This window comes from Anser cygnoides, chromosome 4 (genome assembly GCF_040182565.1).
Source record: "Anser cygnoides isolate HZ-2024a breed goose chromosome 4, Taihu_goose_T2T_genome, whole genome shotgun sequence".
NCBI lineage: Eukaryota > Metazoa > Chordata > Aves > Anseriformes > Anatidae > Anser > Anser cygnoides.
The window spans coordinates 7,327,309-7,341,309 of NC_089876.1; the positions used below are offsets into that span (position 1 = coordinate 7,327,309).

The 14,001-nt window shown below is 37.3% G+C and overlaps 1 protein-coding gene across 3 annotated transcripts in view; it reads left to right on the top strand.

Moving 5' to 3' along the window:
- MAEA (macrophage erythroblast attacher, E3 ubiquitin ligase) overlaps positions 1-14,001 on the top strand; it is a 50,436-nt gene that overhangs the window by 27,331 nt on the left and 9,104 nt on the right. For 2 of the 3 annotated variants that reach the window (XM_048081478.2, XM_013178267.3), the window contains exons 4-6: positions 6,849-6,971; positions 7,738-7,851; positions 9,832-9,908. In XM_048081478.2, coding sequence (XP_047937435.1) covers positions 6,849-6,971; positions 7,738-7,851; positions 9,832-9,908 — 314 coding nt within the window. The remainder of the gene's footprint in view (positions 1-6,848; positions 6,972-7,737; positions 7,852-9,831; positions 9,909-14,001) is intronic. The other variant, XM_048081488.2, reaches the window with a different exon arrangement.

Genomic DNA, 14,001 nt, shown 5'->3' on the forward strand with positions numbered 1-14,001 from the left:
AAAGGCTAGCACAATGTACTGTCACTCAAGATCTTGAATTGAAATTTTATCAAGTTATCAAATGGAGATTGTCTAGGTGTGTTAGACTTCTCTCATTGTACATTCTTCCTGCCAGACATTTCCTTAAAAATGTAGATGTTACTCTACATGTCACGCTTTCTCCTATTACTGTTCCAGTGACAGGAGTTCATTATTTGTCAGAAAATTCATAGCTGCTGGTACAGACTGATCCTGCTTGGACAAGAGCTGCAGGGCTCATGCTCACCTGGCAAAGGATTAGTCTTCTTTCCTCTACCACAAGAGCCTACTACAGAAAACAGTCAAAGTAAAGCTGTGACCAGAGGCTTTTTCCTGCCCACTGATGCATCTTAAAAGGTCTGGAGGCTTTGTTGCAGTACCCTGGTGTGGACACTTATTACTGTGTACTGCTGGGTAAAGTGCAGCGATTTGCTGAGCTGCAGAAGTTGCAGAGACAGGAGTACAGGATGCAAAAAGTAGGCAGATAAAACACTTCTCTTTATTTGGCCCTGCAGCAGTCAGTACCAGAATGTGTGCATTTTGGTGACTACGTCGTAGTAAAGCTGTTGGAAAAAATTGGAGGGAGATGATGATTGAAAAATGCGACATGCGGGCGTGGGACTGGCTTGTTGAGAGAATTGCTGGGTACAGGAGCAAAAGTCGTAATCCACAGGGCTTATTCTAGTGAAGAAATGCTTTTGGAAAAAACAGTACTTGGAATCAGAAGTCCTAAAAAAAAATCAAACCTGAAATAAGACACAAGGTTAGAACAGGATTTAGTTCTTAGAACCACTTGCCAGAAGAAGTAGCAGCATCTCTTCGTGCCAAAAACCCATAATCAGTCGGGGTAAGTTACTGGGGCCTGTCAAAAATAACCAGGTAAGATTCAAAGCTCTGTGCTATACAGAGGTCACAGAAGATGCTCTCATGCGAAGGTTTGACTATGTACAGCAAGGAGTACTGTGTTTACTTTGCAGACAAACTTTTCTGGCTTGTCTGTTGAATCTGTGGTTTGGCCGTCGCCTTGCTTCTTTCAAACAACTAGTTCTGCAGCTGGCTTTTGAGTGGGACATTCCATCAATTACTGTGTTTATTTTTTCTGTAGTGATGTTAATGCGCAGCATTATAACACTTAATAGTAGCTTAATGAACTTCAGACAGCATTATTTTATGAGCAGAGAGTAAGGAGGCCTCTTAATGTTAATTTGCCTTGTTTTTAAATGAACTTCATTAACTGTGATGTTGCTGTTTTGTTACCACCTATAGCATTGTTCATTATTTTTCTCCCTTCTATCTCAATGTCATTTTTACATAGTCTGAACTTACTTTGAAGGATCGGTTCTTGTAACTAGCAGACTTACTGGGGGCGAGAGAACAGGGACAAAGGAGCGGAGACCGTAATCAATTCATCTTACTGCCATCAAAGCCTATTGTGCTGTCCCATTTTATCCCTGAAATTCACTTTTTCTTTCCACACACGTTTCCAAGTAGGCAGCACCACTGTGGGCTGTTCTAGTCTCCCTACTTCTGATGGCTGACATGGTTTTCACTGATTCCCTGTTGCAGAAATACACTAACCTCCTTCTTCCCCAGATGGTCCTTGTTGTCTGCCTTTGTAGCTGTTTGCCTTCTTCCCAAGTTGTGCAACAGTAATCGTGGCATCTAGGTAATCCCTGGACTTGCTCTGTACTCATCACAGAGGAAAATTTAACAAAGTAGTGTACAAATATGGAAGACTAATGCAACCATTTTGTTTGTAACTGTTCATTATTTGACTTGTATCTGTTTCATAGCTAACTGCATCCTCAATTCTAAGGGAGGTTAGGTTGCAAGTTGGGGCTTTGTAGTTCAGTGTGTGAGCAGTCACTGAAAGATTAACGCAGCTTTTTTAAAGCTGTTGTTTTAGAGGGATCCGAGTGTTTAATGTACTTCGTACACACATAGTTTAAATGAATGTTTACTGTACTACTGGATGCTTAAGTGCATCAGCAAAAAATTAATATGAGAATGGTGCTCTTATGCATGTAGTATCTGTAGTCAATCTTATTAACGCTTGGCATCAAGCCCCTGATAGCTTGAGGCATCCTGGCCTGTTTTCAACTTTGCATTGATGCTAGCAAGCAATTAAAAAAACAATTTGCATGTTCAAAAAATGTAAAAACATTATCATATGATATTATGATTCACCTGTCTTATACAAATAGCCTTTTTAATAACTGTTGTTGGCTTTTTTACACTAAGTTAAACTTCCTTTCTACAAAATGCTACCTTTTTCTACCTGAATCAAGTCTTTTTTTTTTCAATCTTGTCATAAGCCTAACTCTTTAGGTGAATTGTCTTATTTTGAGGGACAGTTTGTAGGGCGATTTGAGAACATAAAGTATTGTTTATTATAAATTAGTACTTTCTGTTTGGTTTTGAGCCTTGTGAAATGACCATATGTTTTTTTCTCTTTTTTTTCCAAAACCTATAAATGTTCATGTGAATTATAAGAGACTTTATCACACATTTTTCCTGACAGTTTTCTGGACTTGTGGCTGGAGATTAAATAAAATAAATGACTTCATCTCATGCATGGAGCGGAGACCAGTGGAGATAAATAACTGTTGACCTGAGTGCTCCAAATCTTAAAATGTATTAAATAAACTAAAACCCTTATATAAACACTACAGAACCTTTGAGCAAAAGCTGTCTTGCTACCAGAGAAATGTTTTTCTTTTTTAAATCTGTTTTTGGCGTAAGAACAGCTGCAAAGTTGATGTTTTGAGATATTTGGTGCTGAAATGTATGAGTAGTTTTCTTGGCAAACTTGAAGCCATGCATCTAGATCTGAAACTATTGAAGAGTTTGGTTTTTATACTTGGGAGTGAGTTTATCAAAACAGTCTTACATATTGGAGAGAAAATCATTGCTGGCTTCTCAAAAAATTGTAGGGAAGTTCAGAATTTTACTTGCTATGAAACAAACGTTGCTATCTTTTAGTTATGACTGTGGAACTAATGTATAACTTGTAATTTAATTATAAAGCTTTAATGTGCTCAGTGTGTGGTTACAATGTAAAGATGGTTCACTTCTATGAGGATAAACAAGTTCCCATTCTAAAAAATGGGTGAAGGTTTCTGCATCTGGGCTGATCTTTAAATAGAAAGTAAGAGCTTTCTAAAGACATCCCAGGGGAGCTCCTGCATTGCCATGCTTGAAGAGGTCACTTTTGTGTCAGTAAAAGACTCCTGGATGGAGTGATTGCTGTTGAACTTTGTCTTACTTTGACTACTGAGATGCAGTTAGTTCACCGTAAGGTGAATAAAGTTTGCTTAAGGTTTTCTGGAGTAAAGGAATTTTGCTCAAATACTAGAGCACGTTGTTAGCAGTTGCACAAATCCTGCAGAAGAGGAACAGGTTTGATAGGCTTTCATTATTCTTAGCACGACTGCTTTTTTGTATGTACTTAATTCCTCTAAGTATGTGTAACTACTGTTTTATTTCCAATTTATTACTGAATTCTAATTCACTATAGGACTTTTAACGTTACAAACCTTATTTAGGTTTAAATCGAAAGTAGTCCACACTTCAATATGTGGTTACTAGTTTCTTACTTGGTTCACAACTTTGTTATAGACATATAGCTGTTTTTAATTTCAAATTTATGTGAAGTGAAAATAGCCACCGGTTAAAAACAAATTATCCTACTACCTTTTGTACGCACCGTTTCACTTCACATCTGTTATTCTTCATATACCGTTCACTGTATTTTTGTGAATCACTTTTTTCTAGTACAGCCATGTGAATTCATGAAACTGAGCCCGCTTTCATGTTCCACTTAGTTCTGATGCCTGAAACTGGTGTTGAAATTGGTGATTATTTTCCATCCCAAGGCAGTTACTCAATGACTTCTTGAACTTGTGGAGCCTGGCTTCCTGCAGGTTTGTCCTCCAGCTGATGTGAGCTTAATTCTAAACACCCCCTCCGTGGAGAAAAAGCTTCAGTAGATGCTTCCAGTGGTGGCCGTTTGATATCCAGTAACTAACGAGTGTTTGCTGCAGCCTGTCCCTCCGGACAGGGCAGGTGTTGGAGTCTCCTGAAAGTAGGGCACTGCTCAGCAGAGAAACGAGGAGTGAGAAGCTCCGAGCTGAACCCAGATCATCTCCTGCTTGCGGTGATCGGAGCCCAAGATGTGCTCCAAGGAGGGGACGTGCACATACATGCTTGGGATGTTCTTACAAAGGAAAAGAAAATAGAAATGCAATGTAGGGCTGTAGCTTTTATGTTGGCCAGGGGTATAGGTAGTAATAATCAGAGTAAAGGACTCCTCGTTCTTCAGAGTGTTTTATACCTTAATTATTGGAGTTCTGTGCAGCATCATAGGGCTGGTAGACTCCCTCCCTGTAGGCACTTGCAACTTAAAAAAGCAGTGATGTTTCAAAAGCTATATGTATGTAAATGGAGCAGAGCACAGGATGATGGGTAGATGTACTCACCTGTACGCGACGTGGGACGCAAGGAGTTCTCCAAAGAGTGTGGTACTGCCTGGCGTGGAAGAGCTGTGCTGTTTCTAATGAAGTCAAATGCTCTTGATACTCATTTCTTCCATTTCCTTAGTCCTAGCTAATGAAATACACTGTGGGGAAGCATGAAGAGTAGGCACAACCAAAACAGGGAATTGTGATCAGATTAGAAATAACGAAAGAAAGCAAAACCCAAAAACACAGGTCACAAGAGCATGTGCAGGTTTTTCCGAAGGTTTATTGCGCGATTGTATCTTAGTATTTCCTTCTATCAATCTGCGTGATTAAGGCTTAACTACTTGTTATCAGCTGCATGAGCTGTTTCTTTCCCTACAGATGGACTTCTTAATGCCTTTTTGAGATTGTTCCCTAACTTTCTATTTAGTCAGCAGAGAAGAAAAATCTGTTTATTGGTGCAATTCAAATGTGATTGTAGTTCTGAAAGGAAATCTTTTAATTAAAAATGTTCTCCTCTGTTTTCTGGATACATACTGTCTATTTAATGGAGATGACTGCCAAGCTTTGACTTCTTTTGGCAAACACAAGTCTAATTAGCATTTCTGTACCAAATAGAACCTTTTTATTTTGAATTTGCAAAAGGAATGTAGGAATTCTTCTTGCTTACAAGGGATTTTTTTTTTCTGCCTCAGCAGCAACTACAGTCTTTTCGTCTCATAGCTGAGGATTGCCATACTAACACCTCATGGATAAATGCATTCAGTTGGGATTCTCTCACTAGCTCATTGACCTAAAATGCTGCCCATATGCTTCTTAAAAAAATAAATAAAACTGTTTTTTTTGATGAAGCTTAAGCTATGAAAGGCTAACAGATCAGTGATTTATTAACAAACCCGTGATTTATCATCTGCATAGCATATCCAGATCTTTTTTTTTAAAAAAAAAAAAAAGTAGATGAAAATGTTTTTGTTTTAATTTAGTGTAAAATCCAATGCTGCTCATTAAGGGGATGCATATAGCACAAATAAGTGTGGGGAGGTGTATGAAGATGTTATTTTTAACTTGAATCGTCTGTCCATTCAGAGCCGTATGGAAAAATATGTAGACAAGATAATGAAAGTGGTGGCATCATATATCAAATTACTTACACAGATGAGTTACATGGGCAAGAGGTTTTTAGGTGGTCATATTATCAGGCACGGGAACAATGCACTTTTTTAACCTGAGAATATAATTGGAAGTGCTTCGAACTATCAAAAAGCAAAATTATATTTTTTTTATGGAACCAACTGCCATTCTTCCAGTTGATTTGAGAAGGCATTGATTTAAAAAAAAAAAAAAAAAGGTTAAGGGGATAGGAGGTTCAGTATTTGTCTAATTTTAATTTAATTCTGTAAACTTGCAACTAGTTGGGGTGCAACTAGTTGGGGTCTGACTTCAGTCTGACATACCTGGATCTGATAGCACTAGAGCTGTGTGATACCCTTTATTCTTCTGATGATACAGTGCTGTCATCATATATTTTGTAAAATCTAGTTGCATGTAAGATACCCTTAATATTTTGTTTTTTAAAGTCATGTGAGAGAAAAACCTTAGGAAAAGTTTATTTTTAACCACTTATGTTGTGATTTAGAAATACATGGAGCATGTCTACACTTCTCTAAATAAGCATTCTGACAAACCTAGTGCAATGTGGTATGTTTTCCTAATAATAGGGGTTATTTAAAGGGGAAAATTGGCTAATGAAAAGCAAAATGGGAATGTGGTAAGTTTGCTGCTGCTTCTGTTTCTTTATCTTTGTCATGGGAAGGTCTTAGACTAAGTATTTTCAGCTGTCCTAACAGCTGAAAATGCCACCTATTTGAGTGGTTTAGTTCACTGCAACTCCTACAATGTTTGTCACTTAACATTTCAGTTGTATAATTTTCAGAACTTTGCTGTGAAGTCTACATAAAAATGAACTTATTCAAAATTGAAGTGTGTGCTAATCAAATATTTTAGTACTGGATTACTGTTTGTGTATTGAATTATGGTATCCCACAGTGTATTTTCTGCAGCAAAGTATGAACTGTCACAGCATGATGTGTTTGTGCAGCTCGGAAATAACTTCTGGCGGTGCCAATTCAGAATGGCTCTCGTTCACATTATTTGGAAACATCTATGTTTTTTTTAAAGAAAAAATATATGGGAAAAAATATTTGATAACCTGGGAGATCTGTACTTTTTTAGGGAAGTATTGTCCTAGAAGAGAGGTCTCTAGAACAATGTCTTTTGTATCTCTGTCTTTTGGTTCTGTTGCATGGACTGCTGTGTAAAGTATCAGTACAGTTTAACAAGCCCTACTTTCCTTTTGCTTTGCTTTTGAAGGACTTAGTAAATATTGAGATGTTTTTGACTGCTAAAGAAGTGGAAGAGTCATTGGAAAGACAAGAGACTATGACTTGCTTGGCTTGGTGTCACGATAACAAATCCAGGCTCAGGAAAATGAAGGTATGAAAATGTAGTGTTGTTAATGTTTTGCTTAAGTAGTGGTTTTCTAAACTACTTGGATATTTGATGCGGTCAATTTGGTTTAAATTATAGGTCTTGAATGAGGCCTTGTATAAAAGTAAGGACAGTAAGTACAAAATCTATCTTTTAAGGTGTAGGTTACTGGCGCTAAACTAGCTCACTTGAATGCCAAACCTGAAAGCAAATGTGCTTAGTGTCTTGATGCATGTGAGCCTGTGTGTATAGCTCTTCTTGCATCCTGCTGAGAACACAATTCCTAGTTTATATATGAAGGTATTTTAAGAGTGAGATGAATCGGTAAACATATGTCCTGAAGCTTATCACTGAAAGAAATCTAATACAGATTTGTGTTAGTATTTTTGAAGTGTATACATCAAAAAAAAAAAAAAACCCACACACAACACCTTGAGTAAAGAAATAACCTGTAAGAAATTGAAGCTTCTTGAAAAATAGAAGTCTAATAAAGGAATAAGTGCACTATGTTGTCTGCCGTTGAATACTGTGACCTGAACGTGCTGTATATTCATCCCTGCAGCAGGTTTAAATTTCCTTATCCCTTAAATTCTGCATTTTACAATATCCTGTAATCGTTTATGGGGCTTGCAGAAATCTGTTTTATAACTATATTAACCAAAACCCCTGCCTCCTTCAGAGATGTCTTTTTTTAAAACTAAGTGCTTTCTTTAACCAAAAATGTTTAAGTGCAGTTAAAGGTAAGCAAAGAGTGACGTTCTGTGTCACTCAGGGGTGCCAAAATGAGAATGAACTGAAGATGGGACACGAAAGGAAAACGGCCAGTGATTACTCTAAAGAAAGTGATGAACTTGTTATGGAAACCATTAAAGGAAAACCAGAATTGGTATGTAAACACTATTGCATAATTATGCTGCTGGGGAAAAAAAATAAATTATAATCTTAATATGCTAAGCAATATAAGAAATAAAAATCTGAATGTCCTATTTTTTCATCACCAATCTTCAACAAACAAGGAAGGAAAAATCTTCCCCATCCCTCTTCTTGGAAAAAAAAAAGAATATATATTTCTGCAAGCCCTACTCTTAGATATTTAAAAATCTAAGGCTGTGAAAGATCAGAGTTGGAAGAAAAGAAGTCCCTATGCTTCTTTCTGAAACACAGACATTTCTTCTGTTTCTGGTTGCTTAGCTACTCATCAATGTTAATGTTCTAAAACCCAAGCCACCATCTAAAAGTGAGCAAAATCAAAAAATCAAACAATGTTGGCCTGGGAAAGCATGTAGTTCTGTAGTCTTTACAGATGTGAGCCATCTGAACTCTTGTGAATAGCTTCTGTGGAATTGTTTGAAGGTATGAAAAGCTGAAATACGTGCATCATCTGACTGTTCAGGACTCTTTTCTTTCAGTTACACTTGTCTACAGAACTGATAGAGCCATTGACTTGTGGCTTACTTGAAGATTTATTAAAAACAAACAAAAAAAGACTGAAGATTGTTTCTTAGGCTGTGGGTTTTTTGCTGCTGAAATAATTAAAGGAAATATCAAGCCCTAGGATTTGGTATTAAAACCATTTGAAAGTTTGATTAATTTTATTAATAGAAACAAACTTAGCTAAAATTCTAAATGAGGCTTTTGTGTGGATCTCAACAAAAGGGAATTTTAATGTAATTCTGTTTGAAAATTCCAAGTAAAGTAGAGAAGAAATTTTTATTCTTTGCTAAATGTACATACAAGTAGAGAAAAACGTGTAAATGGAAAATAATTCTTCTGTTCCTTAAACAACTGTATTTTAACGAGTAACAGAATGCATCACTTACATTCAAATGGCTATGTTTCTGATCTTAAAACAAATCACTGAAATATGTGCCTTAGTCACCCCAGGCAGTTAGCTGATACAAATTTGGAGTTGCTCAAATTCCTCGTGAAGTCACTGAGGAATTTTGATATTATTGTGCTGACGGACAATAAACAGAAGGCAACTATTCATTACAAGCATGGGGGAAGAGAAAATACACTTGGCAAATGGGGCACGGTAACTCAAGGAATAAAGTTGCTTTTCAAGATTCAAAGGACTTTAGGTTTTGGTTGTGTTCTTAAGGTAATAAAACAGTTGGCTGTGTCCCTATAAAGAAGCATAGTGACTTGTTCTTTTAAGGGGGGCGGGTGGGGAGAATCTGTTTAATTCCATATATTCAAAGTTTTTTATAGATTTTGTGAACTGGTGATGGAATTTGATTTAAAGGGACACGGTCAACTTCATTAGGCTTCAAATTTTACCCTTGTCCCAAAACAGGTAAATGGCACTTGGTTTTCTTGTTTGAAACTTGTCTTCAGCATGGCTTTTAGATGTTTGACAGCAGCAGCAGGATAGAAGTTTGAAGAAAGGGAGGGGGAGAGATGATCGCAGTAAGCTAAACTCCGTGCTGCTTTTTATTAGTAGAAGGGGTTCAAAGACTTGTTTCTTCGTTGCAGTCTTCTGGGCAGACCTCTCTTGTTTAAATTATCACATAGCCCCAGACTTCTGTTCAGTCTGCTACTTTAGACTGTAAGATAGCACTAAGAAACTAGCCGCCTGTTACTCTCACTTGCATCCCAGATAATGATGGTTTCAATCATTAGGAAGAAGTTTATCCCTGCTAAGTACTGAAATTTTGAAGGAGGCAGGAGGAGTTTTGTTTGCTTTTAGGGAATTCTGTGCTGATGTCTTGTCCACAAATCAGCATTTCAACTATTTCATGAATGCCTAAAAGCAAGGAAAAAAGGTTGCATGTTATTAACACTTTGTTGTGCACACATAGTATTTAACATACTGTGCAGTGCAGTTGTGGCACCGTCTAAGACCCTGTCTTGTCTTTAATCTCAGAGTTGTCTGGAGTTCAGCCTAAGGATTCAGGAGTTCATTGAACTCATTCGACAGAACAAGAGACTGGATGCTGTGAGGTATGAAATTAGGATGCTTACCAAACAAATTTCTTAATAAGATGGTATAAGATGGTATAATATTTCATTAGTAACATGTGATTATTACTGCAATACCCAGAAGCCCCACTGCTGCAAAAGATCTTGCTAGCACTGTTGTGATCAGGTTTTGCATTTAAGTTGGGGTTGAATTTTTTGAAGGTGGAACGACACCGTACCTTTTTAACAACGTACTGTTGTCATTTAAACTCTGCATCTTTTTTACTCCTCAATCAAGGGCTAGGAAGCTATCTGTTTATAAAACAACTGTGTATGCTGGTGATGTGTAATGAACATATTTACCTTAAACTCATTTTCAAGAGGTACAGCTAGTTTCTTATAGGAATTCATTGCAATTTTATCATAAAAATACTAAAATTTTATCATAAAAATACTAAAAGGTTAATGACATGCCTATCTCATACTTAACGTTTCATACAACTCTGTACTGTTATGTGAGGATAACAAGCTATGTTATCCTCTCCCACTCCCTTCCCTTAGTCCCGAATAAAGGAACAAACTCAATATCCTTTTTTAGCTCTTTTGAACTTATTCAGTGTTAGGACTTTGAGAACAAGACAACAACACTGCCCAAGGTGATGTGAATGAGTCAGAGAACTAGTTAGACGTAATCACAATCTGACTTCAACCATTAAGATGATCTTCCTGGCAATTTCAGCACATAAGGCAATTTATGCTTTTAAGTTATTGCTAAACCCTAAAAATCAGGACCACTAACACCCCAGGATAACGCAGGAAACCAGTTCTGCTGAAATGAGTGGAAGTTTGGTAGTGGGACTATAAAATGTGTTGATAATTCTTAAAAGCAGTGATCTTGCCAGCACCATAAAATATGATGCAGGTGGCAGAGCTACTGGAGCTTAGACACAGACAAAGGGGGAAAAGGAAGTCACAGCAGGTTCTGGTTTATAAGAACTTTTAAACCTAGGGTGAAATGACAAGTTTTAATGGCCAGACTTGATGCTTTAATGCATCAGGATGATAACACTGTTGTACCTGAACATTTCCATGAAGTTTGATGTTAAGGGATTTGCAAATCTTACTGCCTTTAAAGCTGTGCTAGAAATGGAAACCGGCAGGAGGCTTGTATTTTGTGGAAAAGCTCCTTTTTGGTCAGAGGAGTGCAGAGCTATAGGAAACGTATCAAGTATCATAACATAACCATAGACTGAAAGCGTTCTAGCTCAGTTTTCTGCTTTAGATGGAGAAATTCCCCTGCACGATGAACCAGATGACTTTGTTTTAATAAAATGGGTGAGAGAATCTTAGTTTAAAAAATGAAAAAAGGAAAACGCAGTACAACTTTGAGAGGTCAGTCTAATGCTAACACCTACACCAAAATGACTTGCCTTTTATTTTTAAGGGGTTATTACGGATTGTTACTTCTAATTTTGTTCATACCTCGTGTTTGCTTTCAGCTACCTCACATCATTACTACTTTGCCCTACTTGCACCTAAACGATCATTGTTTTGGTCGCACCCAAATGTGCAATCTGATAAAACTGCAGCTAATTTTAGCATGTTAATAATTTGGAGGGGAGGACCTACGTGCTGTCACTTAGAGGTGTGCGCATACCCTTTGGTAGAGCTCTCGATCCTAAGGAATTAAGTCAGGTACAGATGAAAAGGGTGAGAGACTCAACTGCTTGGTCTGTTTTCTGAAGCCTATTGTGCTCTTTATCCAGTGAATACTGTGCCTCTGTGTCTTTAGCTTTACCCTCTTTTTGCCTCTTTGCCAAATGTGCAGTCATGCATCTTAACAATAAATAGTCCATGCTCTAAAAACTGTTTTCTTTGAGCTGCAACTTCCTTATGTAGCTTGGAAACCAGAGCTGAAATAAGGAGATGGGCTGAGAATTAGGACAAAGAATTAAGGTCATTCCGTATTATATGTTTACTGAAAATTTGTTTCCTTCTGTTTCTTTTTCCTTATAGAAATAGTAAAAATTTGCTAGTTGTCACCCTCAGCATTTTAGGACCCATTGCTCTTGACATGGGATAATTTGTACTAGCATAGGCTTTTATTGTTTTATGGCTCCTCCTCTTTACCTTTGGGGCTTTCTTTCCAAATGTCTATTAAAACATATCTAGGTCCTCCTGAGATTTAAAACCTACAGGTCCTACCTACATTGCAAATAAATCTCCATATATTGTGTCAGTAGGGATAAGGCACGTATATTCCACACATCTATTGAAATTCAGGGTCCCCGTATATTTTATACTTGGCAGTTATAACTTACCAGTGGTAATAATGCTGCTTTAACTTTTTAACTTCTCATAAATGTAAAAGGAGCTGCTGAAGGCCTTCTCAGTTCACTCTTTAACAGGATAAGTTTTGATAATTTTGTACTTTGAGTTCAGCTTCTCAATGCTGTCCTTTTAAAGAACATGGCTAAAAAACGTTAGCTTTTGCCATTACGTTCTACTTTGTTTCAAAATAAACGCCTAACGAGTAAGGCAATATATATTTTAGAAAGGGGTAGCATAAATCTTGCTGCTTATAGCAAACTGTTGCAACTGTTGTTTTTATTAGCCTGCTTCTGTTAAGTGCCTGCAGCGGGATTCTTTCAGTATTGTGTCCGAGGTGCAATAAATAGGTCAGGCATCCATTAGAAAGCAGAGAAAGAGGCTGTTTACCAAGTAGTTTCCTGTATGAGTGGAACTCGGGAGAGCTGACATTTTGTTGAAACGCAGCTGGTGTTTAAATAAGTTTGAAAGCTTTGCTTACTGCCTGCTGAGAACCTCTGAAGTGGCATCCTGCTTTTAGGATAAAATGGATGTGAGCCTTAAAAATATATGTTTTATATAATAAGTGTTTGAATTTCTGTAGCTTTTTAGAATATATGTACAAACCGACCTTGCTCTAAGGTAGCTTAGCAGAGTGGTCTTGAGAGAGTTTGTTTTGCGAATGTACAAAAACTACTACTTTAATACAAAGAGTAAATCACTTCTGCTTAAGTACATCACAAAGTTTTTTGTAGCCTTGTATGATCAGCCTTTAACTCCTACGGTCTCTCCAAGTTTTTGGAAAGCTCGTACATATTGCGGTAGCAGCGGATGGCCGATGATGCTAATTGCACGCTTTCAGGGCTGTCACTAACCTCAGGTGGGAAAATCTGAGAGCATTCTGCTACTTTGCTTTCATGGGAGGCTAGAGATGCACATTCTTAGCCAAGGCTTAACAAAACATCCTGCACTCTTTTTCTTAGGACATAAAGGAGAAAAGTAGTAATAATAATAAGGAAAAAAAAGCTGGTGATGTACAGAGAAGGAGAAAACAGCCACAGTCTATTAAATTTCAGTCTACTTACCTCCTGCAAGAGTGTATATACACAGTTTGTTCCTTCATCTCCATCTCCTTGAAAGGAGAGGGGATGGGGTTTGAACAGTTGCATAAAAATAATTACCAATTAAAAAATACTTTTGAGTGCTTTGATTATAAATTTTGCTAGTAGTCACAATGGTCTCTGAGATATGGGCGTTCAGGCGTGGGTCAAAAAGACTGAGCAGAAAGAACAAGTCCTTCCTTGAAAACACCCTATGTTTGTGTTCAGTTATTGATTCTTCCTGATAAATACTTTAATTCAAGTATTCAGGCATCTAGAGATGCTCACACATTCCATAGCTTAAAAGCTTTTTAAAAATCACTGGACACTTACAAGACAGACTATAAGTCTTAGTGTTCATAAATACCCTTTCCTTTTTGGATTTGTCAAGTACACCATTAGCTGTTTCTCCAGCCCAAGGAGGCGTTGCAATTTCAAACAAACAGAAGATGACTTTGTCTCTGTAGAGTTTACAGAATCGCTCTGGGATTTGAGGAAAGGAAAAAACTTCCTGCCTATTACTTTGATCTGTCACAAGAATTCAGTTAGTGGTTTCAAAGATGGTCCACTGATAATCATTAAAAAAAAAAAAAGTAGCCCACTGCTGTAGCTATACTGACTAATATGTGCTAGTGGTGCTAAAATCATTGTAAATAAGTATTCTGAGGTTCATATACACGTCCAAGAGCATAACATTTGGATAAGGATAGAGAAGAGAAGAACAGCAG